Here is a 12368-nt window from a genome sequence, read left to right as displayed (position 1 = left end):
ACATATATGTCTGTCTGTCTGTGTGTGTGTGTATACATTTATTTATTTTTTTAAGACCTGGTTGAATGGTTATTGTTGATGGTAATGTACTTTTCAGACATCGTAAAATTGTTAAAAACATTTGCACTGTAAGGAGAAAAATAAGTCAAGTATTTTTCAATTTTTCCATCCAAAGGCTGTTGCCTGAACAAATATCTAAACTTTTCCTTTCTGTCAAGTCAATTGATGTTTGTCAGAATTTGTGAATGATAACAAAATTCCCATTTCATTGTAACAGATCGTTTTTTAACACAAGACACCACCTGCTGACCAAAGTGAGGAGTGACAATAATGTAAATACATATCTTTTATAGGCAGGTTTATTAAAATCAATAGGGACGATGTCTACAGTAACATTATTCAACATCCAATTAGGTTAAGAAATTGTGGATAAACTCAGTAACCAAGAAAGAAAGTTTATTATTTACATCAATAATGCTTTTCCAAACCAACATTTTATACTGTTGCTAAAATATGTTGTCTTTATACAATAAGAAAAACAGCCAAGACAAAGGGGGCTAGTGGTAGTTTGTCAAAGTTGAAAGTCGGTAACGCTAACGGAAGCCTGTTTGAAATCATAGGCAGATAAACGCACAGCGGAAGGGTACCCCGGCTGGAGGGGGAAGGCGATAAACTAGGGATGGGCGGATCGATCCAATATAATATTATCGATATTAAGCAAGTACTTGGATCGGATCGATACTATTGTCCTGGTGTCCTCCAACAATTTCCTCAAAGCGCCGCTTCTCGGCGCAAATGTTTTTTAAGAAAGCACACAGTGCAAATACATCTGGATCAAACGAAAGACACACTGTTTTTTGCACAGTTGAACTTGTTCATTGTCAACTGTGGAGAGGAAGTTCCTTGTCCCATAAAGTTCAGGTAAAGTATACATCACATTGGGCCGACCACTGGAGACATTTATGTTCTTTGAGGGCCTGATGAGATGACTGTTCCAAACTTAGGTAGTGTCATCCAACTCGTCCTATTGAAAATATACAAATACATTTAGGAAGAGCTGCACAGTTATATCAACTTTAATGAGCAAAAAATTATAGCTTAAAGCAGCTTCTCTTTCGCTATCCCCTTCTTTCTGCCTTATTTGTCTCACTCCTCTCATGTTTACCTCACCCCACTGTCATCTTTTCTTCTCCCCCATTTTTCCTTCATCTGTTTACCTTGGTCATTTCATCTTCACCTTCAGTTCCAAGATCACCTCTAACGATTCGAGGACAATCCCCTAAACGCTGCACAATTTCTATATAGTAACCTCCAATCAACTTAGGATCACCACTTGTGTAGGCATTCAGCCACATTGTTTTCGTTGAGAAACCATCAATAGCCCCATTGATACAAATTCCAAATGGCTTCAGTTTGTCATAGGAGTCCAAATAAAGTTAGGCCCTTTGGAGAAGTAGCTTCGTCGTCTCAGACATCTTGCCTGCCTTAACGACACTCCTCTCTGATCCAATTCTTTCAACACCAGACGAACATCCTCTTTCCTAACACGAAGTCCATGCTCTCTGCATTTACTGTACATCCACAGGTAACCGTGTAGCTGTCCAAGTTCTGCAATTGGTTGCGAATGAAGTCAACCAGGTCCCCCACATAGTTTAAGTTTTTTCAGACGAAATAGTCCTCTTTGTTTCAGCACTCGCTTCAGATGTCTTTTGCTGATTTTTAAACCGTGCTTAATATCAAGAACTGATTTTATGTCTTTGTATTTCAAGCCAATTTCAAGCCAAGTAAAACTCAATTAAACTCTCCCACGGGTGAAAACGCTCCCTTTTTGTTGCTTTCGTTTACCCGGAAGATGACCCGGAACTACATAAACACGCATTAAAAAAAACATTCTCTTGCAGAAAAATAATTTTGAGTTATCTCGCAATCTTTGCGAGGGCTCGCAAAGGGAGGGCTGTTTATTGTATTTGTTCTTAAAATTTTTCTTGGATCTACTTTGAGGTTCAATATTCTGTGCAAGCGATCGTGCAAGTGATTTGTAGTTAAAAAAAAAAAACATGATGCTGAGGAAGAAACGCTTTGGCCAGTTGACGCAACTGAATAAAGCTAGATTTGACCAATAAACAATTTTTTTAGAGATGGACAGAATGTCAGTACTAACTGAAGTTCATTCAATCCGTCACTGACGGATGCCTGTTTTGATGACGGATGATGGGAAACTTAAAAGACTTACGGACTAAGCATCGATGTGTGTTTTTATCCGTCACTGGAATCGTCAGAGGGTCAGTACCGATGGACCTTCTCAGTATATCACTGACAGACTCCTGTTTTGCTGACGACTGACACATTTGCTCGAAAGAGTGTTTAGGCCTTCCTGATGGTAAAACGCTAAGTTTGAAAGTATTTGCAAAATGCTGTTGGCCTGGCAACGTGCTGTTTGCCAAGAAACATGGCTGATTTTAAGGGTCTAAACATGCACGGAACCTCATGAAACTTTGCCCACATATGAAGCCTGTCAAAATCAGTGATCTTTTATTATTTTATTGTGTGGTTAAAAATAAAAAAAAAATAAAAAAATTCACTAGTGCTGCCTACAGATTATTAACGAAGGAGTCTTGGTTATACATTTCACCAAGATATGCGAAAGGTTGGAGCTGTACGTAATAGTCTGTCGAAAAAAAAAAAATCTATGTTTTAGGGTTTCATTGTGCCAGTTTCCAAAAATTCAAATTATAACGTGTCAGTACCCCAAAGTGGCCGAGGCTGTGAGGGCCCTTCATACCTGCTTGTGGCTCTAGTTTAACTATAATTTTATTTTGTCGGTTTGTCTTGTTCATTTGTTTGTAATATTCAGATTTTGTTCTGTAATGCTGTTCATGTTATCCATGTTGTATCTGTGATTTTGGAACCACCTTGAAAATGTGATGCTGCATCTCAATGGGTTATCTAAGAATAAATTAAACATTTTGGTTGAATGCGTACATTGAGATCAGTGTGGATAAAATGTTCTGGTATTGTAACAATTTTGTTTCTGACCAATTCAATCCATAAAATCTCACACAAACATGCATTCACTGCTGTTATGCTTCAATGAACAAGTGACAAAAAGCATCTTCTGCAAAGGTTACAGGGGATAAAACCAAGATTGTCCAGTGGAAACAAACAATGGAGTAAGACAGAGAAAAACAATAATACGGAAAGGCTAAAAGATAAATTGTTTCTTGTACAATATGACTGTAGATGCATCAGGATAGATTTATAAATTCACTTAAACTGCCAGCATAGCCTGAATATGACGAAAGAGAGAGCGTGAGAGCATGAGAGAGAGAGAGAAAGAGAGAGAGAGAGAATCAAGTAAGTGAGGGGGATTAAAGAGGGAAAAGATTAAAAGCAGGAAAATGGGAGGGAGGGAGCAGGAGATGACTGAGAAAAATGGAGGCAGGGAGTGTTGGGAGTCACTGAGCTCTCTCAGAGTAGTTCAGACTCAGAGACCATGCTAGGAAGGAAGCAAACAACCACAATTTTTGAATGAAGACAATTCGGTGGTACAAAACTTACAGCTGGAAGACGCTAATCGGGAATGCAAGGCAAGAGTGGGCGCAAGTCCATACACAATATCCTTCATAAAGAGAGGCGACACAAGACAAACTGGATAAGAAACTGATTGACTCATCGGGACAGAAATTAGAAAACAGCAGGGAATGGGACGAAAGAGAGAAGTACAAGAAAGTGTAGATATACAGCCAATGTAAAATAAGTCAGTCCCAGAAAAGCCCCAGAAAGGAGCACGACAGATAAATCCTGGAGTAACTAACAAGTGCTCTCCACAACCCATTGGGTAAGATGTCCAAGTCCTCATCCCGTTTGGGTCGACCCGGATCCCAGAACTGCAATTTAAGAAAGGATCTCCAAGGTAACCGCTCATGCATGCTGCGCATCGGAGAGAGGCTAATGAGAGCAGGCAGTGAGGGAAACTTGGTCCAAAGACCCTTACCAGACCAAAGCCAGAACCAAAACAAGATTTCTGTATCAGGACAAGTGCGTAATGGAGCAACAAAAGTTGGCAGCGAGGACAAAGCCCCTGAACCTGCAGAGAAGTATTGCAATGAAGGTAAGCTGGCACAAACAAATTAGTATAATGCGACAAAATTTGACGACCAATATAGGGCAAGTCACTAGTGTATGTTCATTTCTTATATTTTGAGTTAAAAGTTTTGGAAAAACTATTCAGGCTGGAAATTTGTCATCATGAATTACAATAAAAGTACAAGTAGTAATTAAAGAGTATAAAAACTTAAACCATGAATGTCATGACCCAAATTATAATGTTTATTGGAATTATTACAATATTAGAAAAATAAATAATTACATGAATAGAGTCAGAGATAGACACCAGAAAGCCTTTCAACATGTTTATTTAGAATACAATTTAATTAATTTTTACATCAAACATTTTTGCACCGGGCTTCCATATACAGTACACAAACACATTCGTGTCATGTATAAAAAGACACATTTTCACAAGTATCGGAATTACTACAATATTAGTAAAACAAATAGTCACAGATACACAACACATTTTGAATGCAAAGGTGTCAAATCCTCACACCCCTACGTACTTTAGAAAGTGAATTTGAACTACGATAGCCAATGCTGATAGCCACGGCTGACCTGTTTTCTGAAGCTGAGACTTAGTGATTGGTCGTTACCTGAGCCCTGAGCAATTGTGATGTCATTTTCAGTTGACAGAAGTAAAATGGCCGCCCCCAGAGATGGCTAAAAAGGGTGGATAAACTCTTATTCCACAAACGCAATATTAATCACAATGCCGTGTTTCAACTAGTGGGCCTGCTGGGAACATATTCTTGATCAAAATATGTTTGAGTTGATTTCCGCTTTAAAATGGGATTTTTTAAGGTTGTCAAAATAGTGCAATTGCGGTCATTGATTACTGTCACAGTTAAAGGGGAATTCAAACCAAATAGATTTTTTTCAAGAAAATGTAGTTTTATCCACCCTTTTTAGCCATCTCTGGGGGCGGCCATTTTGTCGACCAAAAATGACATCACAACAGCTCAGGGCTCAAGTAACGATCAATCACGGCTGACCTGCTTTCTGAAGCTGAGCCGATGGCTAAAAAGGGGTGGATTTTTCTGCTTCACTCATATTTCACATACTCAATATTAATAAGAATGACGTGTTTTCAACTAGTGGGCCTGCTGGGATAATATTCTTGAAAAAAAAGTTTTGAGTTGATTTTCTTTAAAAGCGTTATTTTTTTAAATTGCGTTAATCTAATTTTTCACACCCTGAAGTGGACAATGATTGGCTGTCATTGTGTTTGGCATAACCTGATAAGCTCCTATTGTAGGTGAGAGGGCAAGTTCAGTGAAAATGGAGGAGCATGTGAGAGTTGTTGGTCCGATGATTGGTAAATTAAAAAAAACGCCTGACGGATCTATCGATAAAGGCAGAGTGATATGCCTTCTTTGTAAGAAGGACTTTGCTCACCAAAGAAGCAGTTTAAGCCTACCACATGAATGCAAAGCAACCAGCCACGACTAAAGCCACAGCTAATGATAGCAATGAAGACGCTAATGTAGCAAGCCATTGCAACGCTTTTTGCCAAACTAAACTTGAGAACAGCCCGCGTATGAGCAAGTGTGCGACCGGCAGGCTGACGAATGTTCTTGCAAAGTGAATAGTGATGAACTGCAGGCCGATCAACAAAGTTGAAGACAAAAGATTAATTGAGGTGTGGCAAACAGCGTCCAATGACCCATCATAAAAAACACCGTGCAAGACTGCAGCGGTGACTAAAGTCAGCAAGATGTATGACGGTGAAAAGAAAAGCAAACTTGACATTTTGGTGGGGGATTCGGACAAATGTATTTCTATAACCGCAGATCACTGGACCTTGTTGAGTGTTATTGTATGACTGCTTTTTACTGTGTTGTGCTTATTTGTCATAAGAGGGCTGTCGCTGACAGATGACGTCAACATTGGATTGGAGGCCTGAGTGTTTGCGCGCTATACTCTCTGTACTTGGCTCTCGAAAAGAGCAGTTTGTGCATGTTGCTAAATAAAGCACGCCACTTGGCTCGTGATGGGCTAGTTTGTAAACTAGAAAAGTTCATTTACGGCCCGAAACAATCAGGACGTAATTGGAACTTATTACTTCACAAATGCCTAATAGGGAACAACTTTATTAAGAACCCAGGAGACCACTGTGTATATACAAGAGAGTGTATTGAGAGAAGAAGGTAAGGTAATAATTGTCATTTGGGTGGACGACCTTATCATTGCTGCAAATAACACAAGGAGCCTAGAACAAGTGAAGAACATGCTTTCCACCAGGTTTAAAATGAAGGACCTAGGTAGGTTAAAACATTTTCTTGGCATGGTCTTCAGTCAGTCAGAAGGATGTGTCAATGTGTCACAAAACAAGTATGTAAAGAGAGAAGTCATCTACATTATCTGAATTATTTTTCTGCTGTGACCGGGCAAAAATGTATAAGCCTGCACCGCTTCGTAATCGTGAGTTTTGTCAGACCTCAACTCGCAACCACGGTTACTTTTGGGGGTGACTGGACACTTCATTAATGGTGAGTGGAACTTCAACTCATTTTGCACTGATCATCGTGAAAACAGAAACCAGGGACTTTGCTGATAAATGCTCCAACAGTTCCTCAAGGTGGCAAATAACTGGTTGATTGAGAAAAAGATATCCACCATAAATGCAGATACATACAACAGACAATGGAGGGCTTTGGGGCTTTGCTCAGCAATTTTTAAGTGAAATTAAAAATAGATCTGATCAATTAATTACGGATCATAATAAATTCATCTCATTTTTTTTAAATCTCTTGAGAGCACTAATATTTTAAATTCATAGAAGTGATTAAAATTGCATTATTGGTTTATAGTGTGTGAACCTTTTGATTTGTTGGTTATTCTATTAATTAAAATTGATGAAAAGCATAAATATTTATGTGTGCTGATCTGTTTTTCAATGTTGAAAAACGAGTTGAGCATCTCAGTTATATTTGGGGAGGGGGGCCTATTCTTGATGGTTAGCCCCGAGGCGTATGAATAGGCTGGTTCACTCAGCCTGGTTCACTCAGCCCTCTCCGAGGCACCCTGGTAGATCCTGCCAGGATGCTTGTCTCAAAGATTAAACCCATGCAATTCTAAGTACACAGGAACCATGACCTAATATTTGTAACCTTCCTAGCCTTCGTATGATCGCAAGGACTCACCAGTGCTGCTTCTGCCGTTGTGATAGTTGAAAAAGCACTCCTGGTGCATCTGTGATATTCCAACCTGTCCACTCATTATGTCCTTTTCATCAAAGTGAGATGTGAAGTCACTTGAACACAATATTGACTGATAGACTGCCGCGGCTATGCTCCTGTCAGTTTGGCTGCATAAACAAATGCAGTGTGGCCAGTCACGTGATGTCTGGAGTCTATCCTACAGGTGTGTGATTGGTCTGCGGATGCTACAATGAGATGATTGACTGATAAGTAAATGGCAGAATAATATGGAATTTCAGGCCCTCAAAATGCCCTTTGGCATTAAGCAATTTGCCCTGTAGCGCGGGCTTCTTCGTGAACCTTTGCAGAGGCGAAATGACTGACAGAAAGTTCAACAAGTGGCAGAATAATATGAAACCATTAAGAATTTTAAGACACTTATAGTTGCACACACGGCGCAGCAAAGAATCACCTTTGACTTGGTCAACTCATGCCAAGAATGTTAAGTGATTGACAGAAAAATCAAGGGATTGGGATTTGTTTTTTATTTTTTTAATTATGATAGGCCTGTGAGTACCGAAGGCCCCTGCATGAGCTCAAACCCAGATTGGCCCCTTGGTAAAGGCGGCCCTGACGGCATGTCTCCATTTCTTGATCCTTGGAGTTGGACAAGTGGAAAATGAGTGATTTCATGTCTTCAGTAACTGAAGGGATTAGGATTTTGTGGTCCAGCACACGACACAACATAGTATGTTCATAGTTCATAGTATGAATGAATGAATGAATGAATTGCTTTATTACAGACTCAGGGTCCAGACACAAACAAATCAGACACACAATAGAAAACAAATATATACAAATATTATACCCACAGACAATGGTAAAAAAAATACTAAGACGCATCATATGAAAATATGTCTAAAAAAATCATACAAACTGGTCAATTGGAAGAATTTCTCTGAACATTCTATATTGTGTATTCAAGGCACTGTAAGGGGCAGAAAAGTGATGGGAATTGTCAGGGTCCATGAATGAACAGGATTTCAAGAAAATGCTGTTTTCAATTTGCGACAGGTGGTGTGGCCCAAAGTCCAAGGTAGTGTGTATTTACCCGTGTGTATTTATCGCACCAGGATTGCCATAGTTTTTGTATCAGTTTTGGACAATGTTTTTTTGTCCCACCCCCCAAAAAAAACCTATGACAGAAGTAAAATAACACATACTGCAAATGGGGTATCAAATGTAATTACTAAATGTTATATAATTCACTTATCTGCATTAGTATAGGAATCAAAAGTGTTTGTCTCTCACTGACATGTAAGCATTTGTCAAAGTTCAGGTTTTACAATGTTTTTTTTAAACGCATTCCTGGTCTTCTTGAAGCAGTCAGCGTATGTAACTTACAAACACACGGCCATGAGTCAAACAGCCCAGAGCAATGTGTGCGTGCGTGTGTGTTTTATGCGGTAGTGGAGATTCGTTCGGGTGCACAAATAGACTACTCCAGCAGCGTTATACAGTAATTAGGTAACAAGACTACGTCATTATGCTAATGTGTTGCTACGTGCATGACTTTGTAGATCTAATCAAGAGTGATTAAAGGTTTGAATTAATGCATGACTTGTCCCAGGGTTCACTGGTTCTAATGACTTTATTAGGTCACTGTATGGGTGATGGGGAGCATTTGGAAGTGGTGAATACACATTTTAAATTCTTAGCCATTACATTAAGGTCCACAACATGCAGCTGGATGGTCAGATGTTTTCCTAACCTCTTTTTCATCTTTGGATTTTTTTTTGTCAGGTGCTGTAAATACTATTACATTTAGTACTTAGTACAGGCAGTCTTCGAATTACGACGTACGTGTCCTACGCCGTTTCCACTTTACGACGCCCGTGCCTCCTCTTCTATTTTGTCCTCAGCACCATAGTGACTACGTTTATATGCAGTCAATATTCGGATTAAAGTCAAAATTCCGATTTCTGCAACATTCTGAATATCCCTTTACATGATTCAGCGGACAGAGTTGCATTTGAACACACTGTGTACGGCAACAGATGGTGTCATTACTCAAATGGACGACATTTCCGCTTGTTACTTTCAACTGTCAATAAAACACTTGATATTCATGTCACTCACCACATGAATGAAGCAGTTGGTTTCCTCCTCGATCCAAAAGTGTGCTTTTGTGCTGCGTCTCTGAGCTTGTTTACCTCTGCTTGTGTATTTGCGATGGGTTTCACGCCAAACTACACACTTCCGCATACAAGCACTTCGTGTACTATAAAGACCAGCATTTCTTGCGGTTGAGCAATGAGCATGCGCAGAGTGTCTCGATCATGTCTGTTTGTGAGTCAGCAGTATCTTTGCCTTTTTTGCCCTCCTCTCCTCTTTCTCCACCCACCCAGAAGTCAACATCTTATGCTTTTATTTTAATGTATTTTCATTTTTTTATTCAAAGTATTTTGACGTAAATTTTGACTAACGGTGAAATCCGACATACGCAGAAATTCGTGTTACATCGCCAGTGTAGGAACGGAACTCGTTCGTGACTCCCTGTATTACACAATCACAACCTTTGGACACTTACACAAAAATTATTTATATTATAAACAACAAACACAGATGAGTTATTCATATCAAATGAATAATGTTTACATTGTTCTAAAAATCCTGAATGTATTCTACAAAACATTTTCAACTACATTTTTTTGTACTAGGCTAATAACCAAAGCAAGTAACTTTCACACGGGTGGCTGTGGCTCATTTGGTAAACCAGGTTGTCCATCTGCCAAAGGATTGCTGGCTCAAATCCTGGATGCATGTATGGGTAAAGTGTCCTTTGGCGAGACATAAACCCTAGTTGCTTCCAGTGGGCCTGGCAGCATGCAGCCCGCGACCACACTCGGGTTGGCACTTTGATTAATACAAATTTTTACTGACTATTTTTGACTCTCACGATATTACGGAACAAAGTGCGTCCCTTTACAACTCAATATGGGAAGCGTATTTACATTTGTAAATACGGGACGATTCCGTTTTTCAAGGGACGGTTGCCAACCCTAGCTTGAACCCACGCTAATATAGCTACTCACTGTTATACACACAACAGTATTGTTTTGGTGAGCTCTTTGTCGTAAATACATCTTTGACTCTCATGTTGTGTTAGAACTAACACCCTCATCGTCATTACCCGTTTTTGAAGACAGTATTTCACAAGTCGACTACAGTGGACCTCAAACGAAACACGGCTGAAAGCAAAAGTCCTTACGAAGAATGGAAAACATTCAAAATGCTTTATCAGCCACACATATGTCAGTGACGTCATGAGATGTCCAGATATGGGTCATGGGGACGTCACCACAAAGTGATGTCATCAGATGCCCAAATATTGGCAAAGTGGTCTGGGTCTGGGTCTCTTTCTCTCTCTCTCTTCTCTCCTCTCTCTCTCTGGGTTCTTTTGGGTTAAGTTCAGTTTATTTCTTAACATTGTCACTTATATGTAAAAATGATGTCAGTACTAAAATCCCCCTCCTCCAACCCCTGCCGAAAAACTAGCAGTGGTTTGATGCGTTTTTTAAAGACTACAATCAACAAATCTTAATGATGCCCATTTTTATCGTGGTGGCCTGCTTTTTTTTTCCATCTCAGCCTGACTACATCAGTGAAATGAGGCGATCATTGGAATATTGTTTCCTGGCTTGCTTTGTCACATTCTGTTGTAACCTAGAGTCTGAAAATGGTGACCAATAGTCACCAAAATACATACACAGCTCTACTCATGTTCACTTCAACCTATGAAAATATAAAAAAACGATTGGCACATTATTTGGGATTTCATTGACATTAAATGTGACCTCTGTGAGGAAAAGCCATTATCACCTCCACAAAACTGAAAATATTGTGCCGATCGTTTTTATATACTGTATTTACATGTTGAAGTGGACAAGTGTAGAGTGTGCATATGAATTTTGGTGGCGATTCGTCAGAGTTTTCAGACATTTAGCCATGTTTTTTTGACTCCTTATGCAGGCAGACATTAGCCCCTAAGGTTAGTGGTACAAAATTACCTTAGACTCGTAAGAAGATAATTTCATGCCGGGTTGTTGGTAATTTCGGGTCCTATGTAGCCCCCGAGTAGCACTGATGAAAAATTGCGGTTCCCTCAAGCATTTAAATTGACCATCCCTGCTCTACACAAACGGTAATATTGTAAAGAAATGTATTACTTTCAAACGTTTTACTTTTTAACTAGTACTATGAAATATATTACATTTTGCAAGTAATTTACCCAACATTGATCTCTAAGATCATTTTCTCTCTATTCTACTCTTTTCACAAATCCCAGTGGATGCTAGTTTACCATGTTATTAATTTGATCCGACAGCAGCAGTACACTTTCATATGAGACATCTTTCAATTCCTAGTTCCTCTTCAAAAAATATGTTGTTGTTGTTTGTTTTTTTTTGTCTTATTGTCCAAATCTGGTACACACCACATCACCACCACGAGTGCCCTGGGAAACAGCTGCTTGGTCTGGAAACATCTTCAGAGAGCATTTTTGAGAATCCAGGCTATGCATTGAGTAACATGTCTCTTCAGATAAAACTCATGGCAGACTTTCTTACTTATTTTTAGGTATGACCACAGTCTGGCTATTTTTTGGCATGTTTCTGGTGGAAATTATGCCATGTATTGTGCTAGCTAACAAGAAGGTAGAAGTCATTTTAGGTTGTAGATTTATATCTAGAAATTCAACGTGTTTGTAATACTGTATGTCTGTTTTTTGGTAAATTGCGTTTTTGGTAGAGTGCTAAACAGGATTTTTAATTGTTTCCTGGAGGAGAGGTTTTTTATGTTTATGTACACTGTTGAGGCTAATCCCATTTGTTACTGGGGCCGACAGATTTATTGCATTTATTTACACTATCATTGCCTTGGTCATGCTCCTTATACTGTATCTTCTTTGTTTCTGTTTAAATGACCGTCAGCTACATGGAATGTTGTTTAATTCTGAGAATGCAGTGGAGCCTCTGAAGGCAAATGTCTTATTAAATAAATACATAACTAAATAAATTAGGGGTGTCAAATTAGTGCGTTAATTGCGATCAA

The 12368-nt window shown here is 39.1% G+C and overlaps 1 protein-coding gene across 1 annotated transcript in view; it reads left to right on the top strand.

Moving 5' to 3' along the window:
* The first annotated feature begins 3435 nt into the window (after positions 1 to 3435).
* Positions 3436 to 12368, top strand: part of LOC147140343 (sickle tail protein homolog) — a 237456-nt gene continuing 228523 nt past the window's right edge. The window contains exon 1 of the mRNA XM_086043119.1: positions 3436 to 4111. Coding sequence (XP_085899245.1) covers positions 3844 to 4111 — 268 coding nt within the window. The 5' untranslated portion in view covers positions 3436 to 3843. The remainder of the gene's footprint in view (positions 4112 to 12368) is intronic.

This window comes from Filicampus tigris, chromosome 10, assembly GCF_054856515.1.
Source record: "Filicampus tigris isolate MCC_2025a chromosome 10, RoL_Ftig_1.0, whole genome shotgun sequence".
NCBI classification, from domain to species: Eukaryota; Metazoa; Chordata; class Actinopteri; order Syngnathiformes; family Syngnathidae; genus Filicampus; species Filicampus tigris.
Note: the sequence above shows the minus strand (reverse complement) of the source record. Positions and strands in the feature narration are given on the sequence as shown.